Source organism: Oryctolagus cuniculus, chromosome 18 (assembly GCF_051225735.1).
Source record: "Oryctolagus cuniculus isolate XC-2025 breed Fujian yellow rabbit chromosome 18, ASM5122573v1, whole genome shotgun sequence".
Lineage (NCBI taxonomy): Eukaryota > Metazoa > Chordata > Mammalia > Lagomorpha > Leporidae > Oryctolagus > Oryctolagus cuniculus.
This window is the reverse complement of record NC_142884.1, coordinates 20083950-20096427: the sequence shown is the minus strand read 5'-3', so window position 1 is coordinate 20096427 and position 12478 is coordinate 20083950. Positions and strand designations below refer to the sequence as shown.

At 60.7% G+C, this 12478-nt stretch overlaps 1 protein-coding gene across 6 annotated transcripts; it reads right to left on the bottom strand.

The window, feature by feature from the left end:
* Nucleotides 1–332: 332 nt before the first annotated feature.
* SCN1B (sodium voltage-gated channel beta subunit 1) lies at nucleotides 333–11555 on the bottom strand. Of its 6 annotated transcripts, none has more exons than XM_070061816.2 (6): nucleotides 11480–11555; nucleotides 8811–8977; nucleotides 7920–8160; nucleotides 1337–1478; nucleotides 1029–1100; nucleotides 333–953 (listed from the first exon to the last, which is right to left on the bottom strand). In XM_070061816.2, exons 2-5 carry the CDS (start codon nucleotides 8916–8918, stop codon nucleotides 1034–1036), a joined length of 558 nt encoding a protein of 185 aa, XP_069917917.1. In that variant the 5' UTR covers nucleotides 8919–8977; nucleotides 11480–11555; the 3' UTR covers nucleotides 333–953; nucleotides 1029–1033.
* Nucleotides 11556–12478: the final 923 nt, after the last annotated feature.

The following is a 12478-nucleotide window of genomic DNA, read 5'->3' as shown; positions in this document are numbered from 1 at the left end:
ACACCTGCTCCTCGCCCCGCCCTCGCCCCAGGACCTCCCAACACAGACCCCAGCCTCTCTGGTGCAGCTCACCTGCCGCTACCCCCATCTCTCTCCATCTCCATTCATCTCTCTCTGTCCCCACTCCTCATCCCCCTGCCTCCCGCCCACTTCCCACCTTATTCGGGGGTCCTGCTGAGCTGATGACCACCTGCCCGTAAGCCCGGACATTCGTCAACCACTAACTGGCTTCCTTGCTTGGCTACTGCCTGTCTGGAGGGTGGGACCCCAGGGGACACCAGGGCCCTGGGATTTGGGGGTAGGGAACTGGAGATCATAAGAGAGACTCTGGCTCAAGTCCAAGAATTTTTATTAATGAACAAAACTACTCCTGTAAAGAGAGACGAGGCTGAACGGGCCCCTTTCTAAGTGGCCACAATCCAAGGCTGGTGAGAGAGGGCGAGAGTGCATCACAGGGAGGGGACCCCAGGTCCAGCCGGAGGAAGCGGGAGGGAAAATGAGACGCTGGGGGTCGGGGTGGGTCCAGGGACCCTGCCCCAAACTGTCCCAGCCCATCACGACCCCTCCCCCGCGGACAGGGACCTAGCAGGGAGCGGCTGGCCCCAGAAGTGCGTGTCTGAAGCGGCCAGTGTGTGCAAATCAGCAAGGAGGGGTGCGGAGCCGCTGCCCCCGCCTCACCGCCCCCTCCCCAAACAGGCAGCAGAAGCAGGGGTGGGGGCAGCGGCAGTATTGCTTTACCCATCATGCATGGCAGCGGGTGGGCCATGGGGCTGGAGGGAAAAGGCTGGCTAAGCGGTGCCAGCCAAGCCCCGTGCCCCCTCCCACCCTGGCGGCTCCGTGAACAGGACTCAGAGTGGCCGGCCCCCTGCTGGGGGTAGGCGGAGCCTGGACGCTGGCGTTAGGGCTGGCTCTTCCTGGAGGCGGAGCCCTGGGGCCTGCAGGGGAGGCAGAGGCTGGTGGAAATTAGGGTTTTAGCGGGCTCACACGCCCCAGACCCCTGCCCCTGGCCAACCACCCACCCACCTTACCTGGGCTATTCGGCCACCTGCACGCCCGTGCAATTCTCTTTGCTTTCTGAGGTGATGGCCAAGTATTCCGAGCTGGGGGGCAGGGGGTGGGAGAGGGAGCCGGGTGAATGATGATGACCCCATAATCCACCCCCACGGCCACCCGACCCCCAGGAGACTCAGAGACCCCCAGGAAGGGGCTCTGGGCTGGACGGCCTAAGGGCCTGGACCCCTGAGTTTGAGGCAGGAAGGGCTATGACCCAACAGCACCCGATCCCACGCTGGGCCACGGAGCTCATGCCGCCGCCCCCGGAAGGGCCCCCACTCACGCGTTCTCCTGCGCCGCTGCCTCCGTGGCGGCCGCGATCTTCTTGTAGCAGTACACCATCTCCGCCACGAGCCAGATGGTCAACACCACGATGAGCACGTACATCATGATCTCCGACACGATGGACGCCATGTCTCTGTTGGCTGCAGGGGCCAGGCAGGGTCAGGGCGGGGGCCGAGGCCCAGGTTCAGGAAGCCGGACGGCCCCAGCGTGCCTCGAGCTTGCTGTGTGAGCTGGGGGAAGTGGCCCGCCCCTGCCCCGAGTCTGGTCCACAAGCTGTCATGGTCACTGTGGTTGCTAACAGCTGGCCTTGGGTGGGCCTGGGCACACCCTCCACCTGATTCCCCTGGTAAGCTTCTTCTCTGTAAAGATTTATTTATGCACCTCTTTATTGGAAAAGCAGAGCTACAAGAGAGAGAGAGGATTGGGGCTGGCGCTGTAGCATAGCAGGTAAAGCTGCCATCTGCATGCCGGCATCCCATATGGGCACCGGTTCGAGTCCCGGTTGCTCCACTTCCTATCCAGCTCCCTGCTGATGGCCTGGGAAAGCAGTGGAAGATGGCCCGGGTCCTTGGGCCCCTGTATCCACATGAGAGACCCAGAAGAAGCTCCTGACTCCTGGCTTCAGCCTGGCTCAGCCCTGGTTGTTGCAGCCATTTAGGGAGTGAAACAGCAGATAGAAGAGCTCTCTCTCTTTCTCTATCTGTCCTTCTCTCACTGTAACTCTGATATTCAAATAAAATAAATAAATCTTGAGAAAGAGAGAGAGAATGAGAATCTTCCATCTGTGGGTTCACTCCCCAAATGGCTACAACAGCCACGGCTAATCCCAGCCAAAGTCAGGAGCTAGGAACTCTATCCGGGTCTCCCACGTGGGTGCAGGGGCCCAAGGACCCGGGCCATCCTCCACTGCCTTCCCAGGCGCATTAGGAGGGAGCTGGATGGGATGTGGAGCAGCCGGGACTGGAGCAGCCAAGGGCTGCCCGTGTCTCAGGTGGCAGTGGCACCCTCTCTGCCACTGCGTCAGGCCCCACTGTAGCTGGACGGCACACGTGTGTCATCCGGGCAGCTGTCAGGCACGGGGCCTAAAAGCTGAAGCTTTGCAGCCAGAAGGCACAGGTTCAAATCCTGGCTCTGCCACATGCCAGCTTTATGGCCTTGAGACACTGACTCTGGCCCTCCATCTCCCCGACTGCAAAATGTTGATCATCATAAAACCCTCCTTCATGGAGCGCTGTGAGAATGAAATTCGCGTCAAACACCCTTAGAACAGTGCCTGCCCATATAAACACTCGCTGCACGTTTGTATTAGTAACGCCACGCACTGGGCAGTGCAACCTCATTGTTGAGCTGCCTGGACTTGAATCCTGCTCTGCTTCTTGCAGGCTGTGTGACTCCACTTCTCTGAGCCTCGACGCCCTCCCTGTGAATACCGAGAGCCTCTCACTGGGCTGCGGGGAGGAGCGAATGAGTCCCCATCACGCGTGGCTGAGCACACCCGTTCCGCAGCACGGGCCCTTGCTCTAGCCACTTTCCTCTCACGGAACCTAAATTTAAGCTGTACAAGGAGCACGTACAGCCAGGGGGCCAGCGTCGAAGGCTGATCTGATGGCCGTGGTTGGCTCTCACAGGTGTCCTCCCCCGCATCCCAGGTCCCCCCACCCCCCGCCCTAGGATGGCCGGGCTCCTATCCCCGCCCCATGTATGGTCTCTCCTCTCTTGTGTGCTGGGCATCCCGTACAGATAGCACTGGCACTCTCTGGGCCAGAGGGAGAGAGGGTACAAGTCAGATGCGCCCTATGACTCCACATCCCGCAGGGGGAGTGGGCCAGGGCTCCACAGCTCATTCAACCATGCGCTCATTGGTCACTGTCTCCCGCAGCAAGTGCTTGCTCCCAGCAGCCTCTGTGCTGAGCATCTCCCCAACTCCTGGAAAAATTCCCAAAGGCAGGGCTCGTCCCCGCTCCCCACCTCCACGGACCTCAGCCACCATGCTGAGTTGGATACTTGTTGGACAAAGCCCAGGCATTGGAATTCTTGCTCCTGCCCCCTTGGAACTCCTCACAAGCCCAGATAAATTAGGGCAGTGATGAGCATGGATCGGCAGCTTATTTTCCAGAGAAGGACTCTGAGGCCAGAGAGGGGCTGGAGCAGGGCTAACGATGCACAGCCCAGAGTGCACTCAGAGCCGGGATTCAGGGTCCGGGCTCTGGTGCGCTCTGCAAACCTTCCGCAGTCAGAGAGAGAGAGACTTGGTGAAGTTGGGAACAGTGGAGCAGCCCGCAGGGACACCCAGGAGGCAGCCAGATGGGAGGCAGGGGCAGAGGGCAGCTGCTCTCGGGGCAGGGACGGGGCACTCTCTGCCGCCGACCTCCCAAGCGTCTCCCTTGCCCCTCTGCCCCAGTATCACCTCTGCAGGACGTTGCTCACCAGCCTCAGCCACACGGTGCCCTGGACGGTTGCCATGCACACCGTGTGCTATCACTGTCCCACTTGTCCCCATCGCGCGCCCCGGCCTCCGGCAGGCACCCCCACCACCCCCGCCCGCTGCCTCCTGTCATCGTCCACACTACTCCCAGGGAAGTGCTGTTCTTCCCACGCCACTTGCCATCCAGCTCCCCGCTAAGGCGCCTGGGAAAGCAGTAGAAGATGGCCCAAGTCCCTGGACCCCTGCCACCCACGTGAGAGACCCAGATGGAGTTCCTGGCTCCTGGCTTCTGCCTGACCCAGCCGCAATGATTGCAGCCATTTGGGAAGTGAACCGGAGTTTGGAAGACCTTTCTCTCTGTCTCTCCCTCTCTCTGTAACTCTGCCTCTTTTAAAGAAATATTTATTTATTTATTTATTTGAAAGACAGAGTTAGTTACAGAGAGGCTGAGGCAGAGAGAGAGAGAAGTCTTCCATCTGCTGGTTCACTCCCCAAATGGCTCCAGCAGCCAGGGTTGGGCCAGGCTGAAGCCAGGAGCTAGGAGCTTATTTTGGGTCTCCCACAAGGGTAACAGGGGCCCAGGCACTTAGGCCATCTTCTACTGCTTTCCCAGGCCATCTGCAGGGAGCTGGATGGGAAGTGGAGCAGCCAGGACTCGAACCGGTGCCCATATGGGATGTCGGCACTGCAGGCGACATTTTAACCTGCTACACCACAGCACCAGCCCTGATAAATAAATCTTTAAAAAAAGAAGTCATTACCAGAGTATAGGTTGATGGGTAACACTGAAGATGGCAGATTATTAATAATAACAGTAAATGGTGAGGCAGGCAATGTTAGTGATCTGATCATGTTGTAAGCAATGCAAAAATCTCCTAGCAAGGGGTGGGCACTGTGGCACAGTAGGTTAATCCACCTGTGGTGCCGGTGTCCCACATGGATGTCGGTTTGAGTCCCAGCTGCTCCTCTTCAGATCCAGCTCTCTTCTGGATGGTCCTTGGGCCCCTGCACCCATATGGGAGACCCAGAAGAGGCTCCTGGTTTCAGATCAGCCCAGCTCCAGCCATTGCAGCCATCTGGGGAGTGAACCAGCGGATGGAAGACCTTTCTCTCTGTCTCTCCCTCTCACTGTCTGTAACTCTACCTCTCAAATAAATAAATAAAATCTTTTAAAAAAATCCTAGCAGGATGAGTCAAATGGAATACACCAGGGGTATTTAAAACCTCATGGAAAATACAGATTATGAAAAAATGATGCATGCATGCATTTTACAATTTTTTGCACCAAAATGAACTTATTTTTAATTCTAGGTTTTTTTTTGTTGTTGTTTTTTGGTTTTTTTTTTTTTTTTGACAGGCAGAGTGGACAGTGAGAGAGAGAGACAGAGAGAAAGGTCTTCCTTTGCCATTGGTTCACCCTCCAATGGCCGCCGCGGCCAGCGCGCTGCGGCCGGCGCACCGCGCTGATCCGATGGCAGGAGCCAGGTGCTTCTCCTGGTTTCCCATGGGGTGCAGGGCCCAAGCACTTGGGCCATCCTCCACTGCACTCCCTGGCCACAGCAGAGAGCTGGCCTGGAAGAGGAGCAACCAGGACAGAATCCGGTGCCCCGACTGGGACTAGAACCTGGTGTGCCGGCACCGCTAGGCGGAGGATTAGCCTAGTGAGCCACGGCGCCGGCCTTAATTCTAGTTTTCCAAGAACTTTCTGAAACCCCTTTCTTCTTCAGTCTCATGGGTTGTGATGAAGCTGTTTTATGCCATCACGAGTAATAGTACACAGACCTGCAATATGGCCCATGGATTTTGTTGTTGTTGTTTTTAAGATTTATTTATTTATTTGAAAGTCAGAGTTACATAGAGAGAGAAGGAAAGGTCCTCCATCCACTCCCCAACTGGCCACAACGGCCAGAGCTGCGCCAATCTGAAGCCAGGAGCCAGGAGCTTCCTCTGGGTCTCCGGCGTGGGTGCAGGGGCCCAAGGACTCACTGCTTTCCCAGGTCAGAGCAGAGAGAGGGAGAGCTGGATCAGAAGGGAAGCAACCAGGTCTCGAACCGGAACCCATAAGGGATGCCGGCACTGCAAGAGGAGGAGGCTTTGCCCGCTACGCCACAGCGCTGGCCCTGGCTCATAGGGTTTTAAAGGACTATAGCGCAGCATGGTGGGCCGTGATGAAAACACGATCGTGGGGTGGGGAATGTTAAAAATCCTCCAGTACGCGGCCAGTGTTGTGCTGAGCAGGTTAAGCTGCCACCTGCCGGCATCCCATATCGGCGGAACACTGGTTTGAGTCTCGCCTGCTCCATTTCTGATCCAGCCTCCTGCTACTGTGCCTGGGATAGCAGCGGAAGGTGGCCCAAGTGCTTGGGCCCCTGCCACCCACTTGGGAGACCTGGATGGAGTTCTTGGGTCCCTGGCTTCAGTCTGGCCCAGCCCCAGCCAATGCAGCCATTTGGGGGAGTGAACCAGTGGATGGAAGATTTCTCTCTCTCTCTCTCTGCCTCTCTGTCTCATTCTGCCTTTCAAATACATTAATTAAGCTAATAACCACAAAACCCTCCAGAATGAAGGATGCTGATGAAGACGCGGGCGGGTGTCTGGCAATGTGGACTCGGTGTGGTGCAGAGTCAAGTGTAAACGCTACTCTACCGTGCATCGTGTTAACATAAAGGTCGTCCCATGATACAGTGGGCGAAAATCGCGAGGACAGGGAGCTAGCGCCCTGTGAGCACACAGAGAACTCGCATGCTGCTAAACACTGGTGAGAGTCCGCAGTCAGTCTCCTCTAAGCCCCGCCTCTGCCCGCGGTGAGGACGGCACCCCAGCAGGGCCCCACCCCCCAGCCTGGAGAGCAGCCAGCTGTGACCAGTGCCCCAGGCCACCTGCCCCTTCCGCTCCCCCACAGGGCTGGACACGACCCCTCCGAGGCAGCCCCACGCCAGGGGGGTGGGGTGGGGGGGCTCCAGCCACCATGGAGTGGCTCCCGTGGCCTCCCACTTGCTTCTGCTCTGATACCAGACATCAAAATGCTAATTCTGAAAAGAATCCCACAGGCGCTGGCTGACAACAGAGTACGGGGAATCATGCCAAGGACAAAAATGGCAGACGCCCAGGCGGGGCTGGGTTCAACTCCAGGTCCCGGTTACGTGGCCTTGGCCACGTGACCTCACCTCTTCTCGGTCCCCCACCTGCAAAATGGGGACACTGAGGCCAGCGCCTGACTCATTCAAAGGAAGGGCGATGTGTGATGACGATGATGATGAGTGCGTGCACATGTGTGTATTGCAAGTATGCACACGTGTGCATGCATGTATATGCAGCCATACATATGTGTGCATGTATGTGTGCACCCATGCGTATGCAGGTGTGCATGCTGTGGGCCCCGTGGGATGTACACGCATAGCTCTTTGCTGGCCCAAAGCCTGAGGCAGCTCCCAAACCCTCCAAGCCAATGAGTGCCAAGGCCCTGGAAAATTTCACTTTAAGTTGATCAGAAGATACAGCCAAAGGCCCTGGGGCAGTGGAAGCCAAATTGCTGAGACATTCAGAAACGGTCTGGACCTGGCTGCTCTCCGTGTGGCGCCACGCCTGCAGCGCCAGCCTCACCTGAGAGCCTGTTGGAAATGATTCCTGGGCCTACCCTCGTCTGCTGAGTCAGACACCTGCGTGAGGATCTGCTGAGTCAGCATGCCAGCAAGAACCAGATTCCCTGGGGGTGGGAGTGAAGGCGAGGAGCACAGAACACCAGGACAGAAGGAGGCCAAGGCTGCTCCGCAGCCTGGGCCACGGCGCCACCTCCGCAGACCAGGCCAGCAGCCGACATCCAGCTTTGGGCTCCAGCCCCACAGCCTGGGCGGCTCAAGCGGCTTAAACCCCACCTTGAGCGGCAATCCGCTGCCAGCCCTGCCCCCTACTGGACAGCCCCATGGTTCAGCCTGGAGACAGGAAGGCACCTGCCAGGGGCCACACAGCGCTGTCTCTCTCCCAGGAAGTCTGTGGGGTGCTCTGACCTCGCCCTGGGCTGAAGGGAAGCGGAAGCGGAGGCCGGAGCTGGCGTGCCAGGGGCGCGGCGCTGGCTCCCCCTGCTGCCGTGGGCGGTTGGCTGGCCCTCCCTGCCATCTGTCCCTCCATCTGGCCGCAGGGCGCGGGGCGGGCTTACCCTTGTCCACCACCTCAAGGTGGATCTTCTTGACGACGCTGGTGTTGTACATGTAGTTTTCGAAGGAGAGCAGGCGGTAGACATGGCACTGGTAGTCGCCCGAGTGGTTGTAGGTGACATTGGTGATGAAGATGGACAGGTCCTGCAGGTCCTTGGTGCCCCGGCTGCCGTTCCACACCACGCGGCCCTCGAAGCGCTCGTCTTCCTCCAGCTGCAGCACCTCATTCTCATAGCGCAGGATCTGGGGGGCACCCGGGGGGCGGGGTCATTGCCTGGGCCTGTCTCCCCCATCTTCCCACACCGACCTGGCCCCAATTCCATCCCCTGCCCTGACACGCAAGGACACGCACGGCATCTCCGGCAGAGAGGGCACCCGAGACCTTGACTTTGCCTCCAGCCCTGAGCCACACACACTCACGCACACGTCCCTCAGCTTTCCTGGCCCTCACTCTCTGTGATTCTTCCACTCCCCGGGCAGGGGCAGGGGGCAGCCTGCTTCCAGCTCCCGCAGACCCCCAGCCCATGAGCATGTTCTAGAACTTCAAGGTGCCCCTGTTCTGCACGTAATTCACAACACACACAGTGCGTAAAGGGATCAAAGAAAAGTTCAACTGTCTGACTGATGTTCCAATGGCACCAGGACACCAGCTGTGCAGCAGGTGCATCGGCTCACCCAGGCCCACGGGCCGGGGACCCCTGTCTTCCCAGAGGAGGACGCCGAGGCTCAGAGGGGCTCAGCGACTTGTCCCAAGTCACCAGCTGCTCCTCAGGGGGGGGCGGCATTGGAAGCCAGGCCGTCAGCCACAGTAGGTTCTTCACGGTGAACAGCTGCACCCGGAGGTGCGGCCCCAGCACGGCGGGCCCCCGTGCGCACCCCGGGCACCCACACACCTTGACGAACTCCTCAGTGCCCTTCTGGCGGAAGGTCCACTCCGTGAAGGTCTCGGCCGTGGTCTCGCTGCGGCGCTTGCAGGAGATGCACAGAATTTTGAAGGTCATCCCGTACACGGCCTCGGTCTCCGAGTCCACCTCCACGCAGCCCCCCCAGGCCGAGGACACTGCAGTGACAGTGGGCTCGGGTCAAGCGGGGACACCCGTCACCCTAGGCACTGCCAGCCCCTCCCCTCCACTCCCCCAGAAGCCATCTGCTCCCCTAACGATCATGAAGGCACGGAAGTGGATGCCTGGTCCCGTCTGGTCACTCATCTGCTCTGGGTCTCCGCTCCCCTCACTTGGTCAGGGGACAGAAGTGACCGTCTGCTGAGCAGGCGCTGGGCAGACCCCTGGGCCGGGTGAGGCCCCAGCGGCAGGACCGTCGGTGTCAGTCCGTGCGAGTCATTGCTGCCCAGGACCCTTCCCCCGGAGGTCACCTGGTCAAGGCACCAAAGTGACCAGGTGGCCGGCCCGGCTTTGTGGCTGTAGCAGAATCCTCCTGCCCTGTAAACTGCTCAGCCGGCACCCAGAGATGAGCTGGGAAGGGGGAAGGCCGGGGTAGGGGATGGGTGCTGGCACCCGGGCAGATCCACGCTCCTGGTCCCCAGTTCCAGTAGCCCCTGGGTGGTCCACCCCTGCTCAGCTTCTGCCTCTGCCCCTCCTGCCAGGCTCCCTCCCCTCCCCTCAGCTTCTCAAAGCTCACAGGGCTGTTCCCTGCCCCAGAACCTTTGCATCCCTACTGCATCCCCATTTCTTTAGGGCCCCTTTTCATTCCCTCGCCTGCTACCCTCCCTGCCCACCCCAGACCCCCGGGAGCTCCTCCGGGTAGTTTCCTGGTCTCCCAATCTCTTTCTTAACCACCAGGACTTCTGGCTGCCCCCTGGCTGCCTCTTTCCGTCTCCCCAGGTGCCTCTGCCTCAGTCTCCCCCACCTTCATCCTCCTTGGGGTCTCCCCAGGGTGCTAGGACTTTGTGTCCTGTCTCCACGCTGCCCTGCCGCTCCCTTTTCCAAACTCCACCCCAGATTCTCCCCCACCCACCTGGGTTTCCATCACTGTCCCCTCCTGCTTCCCCCAAGTTTCTCTGTGTCCAAGGTTCTCAGCGCTCACTCTGTCTCCCTCTCTGGGGGACTGTCCCCCACTTTCCATCCCCAGCCTCTCCGCGGGCCACTCAGGAGCACCCCGAATCCCTTCTGTGCCTCTGGCCCGGGTGTCCCCATCTCTCCCCGTCCCTGCTTCTCCCGTCCCAGCCCCCCCTCCCGCGGCTGTGGGTGTCACATTGCAGCCTGCGGGACTCCGGGAGCAGCTGACTCCGCCGTTACCTCGCCCCCGGCTGGGCGCCCGCAGCCCGCGACGCCGGTGCCAGCCCGGCCCCCGCGCGCCCCGGCCCCCAGCACCTCCACCGCCTCCCCGGCCCGCGCTCCCCGCGCACGCAACTTCGGGAGCGGACTTGACGGGGCCGGCGATGGGCCGGGGGGCGCCCGCGGCGCGGCTGCCCAGAGTCCCGAGCGCGAATGCCGCCGCCGCCGCCGCTGTCAGCGCCCGGGCCGGATGCCCCGCGGCGCACTCACCCAGCGCGGCGCCGACCACGAAAGCCAGCAGCGTCCCCATGGCTGCGCCGCGCCCCGCTCCCGGCCGCCGGTAGGAATAGCGGGGCGAGAGGCGGCGGGCCCCGCGGCGGGTCGAATGTCCCCGGGAGCGCGCGGGCGCAGCAGCTGCGGCTCTGGGACCGGCGGGCGGGGGAAGGGGGGGCGCGGCCCCCCCGCTCCGGTTACCGCCGGGGGCCCAGCCCCGGGGCCCGGCGTCCGGGCATCCCCGCCGCGCCGGCGGCGGCCGCTGCTCGGGCTGCTGCGCTGGCGCGCGCGGTCGGGCGCATCCGCCAGGTGCACCGACCCCGGCCCGGCTCTGGCTCGGGCGCGCCCGGGCGCGGACCGCGGTCTCCTGCGCACTGCAGCGGCGACGGCGGCGGCGGCGGCCCGGGGAGGGGGAGGAGAGGGAGGGGGCGGGATGAATCACCGCGGGGGGAGGGCGCGGCCGCCCAGCCTTTGCCGCAGCGGCCTCTCCGGGTGGCGCAGGCGCCGCGGCTTCTGGGCGCCCCCGACCCCTCCGGACTTTGGAGACTCCCCCAAAGCTTCGGAGTCTGAGACGGGCCACCCCGGAAGTCACAAGAGCACTTGGAAGGGCGGTTTGGGGCGCCGGGCTCCAGACTTTAAATGGAGGTCAGAGTTCGAGGGGGACGGGGCCGGCATCCTCAAGTGAGCACCCCCTCGGATCCCTGATATCTGCGGCCGCAGGTCGCCGGGCAGGAACCCAGGCGGGCAGGGGCGAGGCGGGGCGGGGCGGGGCGGGCTAGGGTCGTAGGTGATGCCCCAGGCCCCACGGCAGCAGGAGGGGCACCCCGAAACCCAAGCTGGAAAAGCCGTTTTGGGGGGTTGGAAGTGCCAAGTTTCAAGAGGGGCCTTCCGGATGACCCCCCCCCCATGCCCCTGACGTCATCTCCCATCCTCTCTCCTAACTCCACTCCGCTACCCAGACCCCCGGGCTGCTAGCCACACAGGGGGTGCATTCCCACCTCGGGGGTCTCCCCCTTGGCCCGACCCTGCTCAGCCCCGAGGACCCAGGGGCTCACCACTCGGACTCCTGCTTCAATGTCACCTTCCTTCCCCAGCGCCTCCTGTCCATTCAGGGCAAACTGCCTTCCCCTCCTCAGTGACCTCTTTTACTCTGCTTTAGTTTTTCTTTCCACAGTTGTCACCACTTCACGATAAGATTTGTTTTTTAAGGATGGAAAATACATTTTTAAAGGGTACATATTTATGGGTACTATGTGATGTTTCAATCCATGTATATACATTGTGTGATATCCAACTAGGGTAGATATATTTATCTTTTCAAGCATTTAACATTTCTTTATAGTGAAAACATCCCAAATCCTACCTTCTGGATTTTTGGTTTTCTTTCTTTTTTTTTTTTTTTTTGGACAAAGTGAGCGCCCCTCCTTTGATAGTTTATGTGATCACTGCCTGGCCTCCAACCTGGGACGCGAGGTCCCCCGGGGGGAGGGCGCTGTCCTGTGCACCTGTCTCCAGCACCTTGATCTGTGCCTAACACTGGAGCTGCTCAGTACTGGCCAGCGCTCACTAAGCCCTTCAGATCTCCTGAACCCCCATTTTATAAAGAAACTGGGGCTGGAAAAGAGTCACGCCTTTGCCTAGGGCCATGCAGTGGCCAAGATGGAGCTGGAAACCTACTTCAGCCATGGGGGTGGCCGGCGAGGTTCTGGCAAAAGGACAGAATGGGGTGTGGGTTCTGGGCGGCCAGAGCCAGGGTGGGAGGGAGATTCAGCTTCTGGTGGTGCTTAGGCCCCAGTTCCCAGTTCTGGGCGGGGTAGAATCCCAGAATACCCCTGGCCCCGACCTTCCGGGCAAGAAGAACCAGGGCATGGGACAGGCCCAGGGCCGAGGGGCAGGGAGCCAGGGACACCGGACACCTTTGTGGTTGGCTTCCTACGCCAGCACCTCCTGAGCTGTGAATTCCCTGGCAGAAAATAACCCTCTCGCTGTTTCCGGGCCCTTCCTCTGGCGGGGGATGGGAGGTGGAGGCAGTGAGGCCAGGCCTCCGTGCGGGA

Bases quoted from the DNA above. Each gene is read 5' to 3' on its own strand.
- SCN1B (XM_089318654.1), bottom strand. From the start codon at position 10,461: ATGGGGACGCTGCTGGCTTTCGTGGTCGGCGCCGCGCTGGGTGAGTGC. The intron at 8,978-10,172 runs GTAACGGCGGAG...CTGTCACTGCAG, and splicing joins GGCGCCCAGCCGGGGGCGAG to TGTCCTCGGCCTGGGGGGGC. The intron at 1,101-1,336 runs GTGAGTGGGGGC...CCTGCCCCCCAG, and splicing joins GCAGCGGCGCAGGAGAACGC to CTCGGAATACTTGGCCATCA.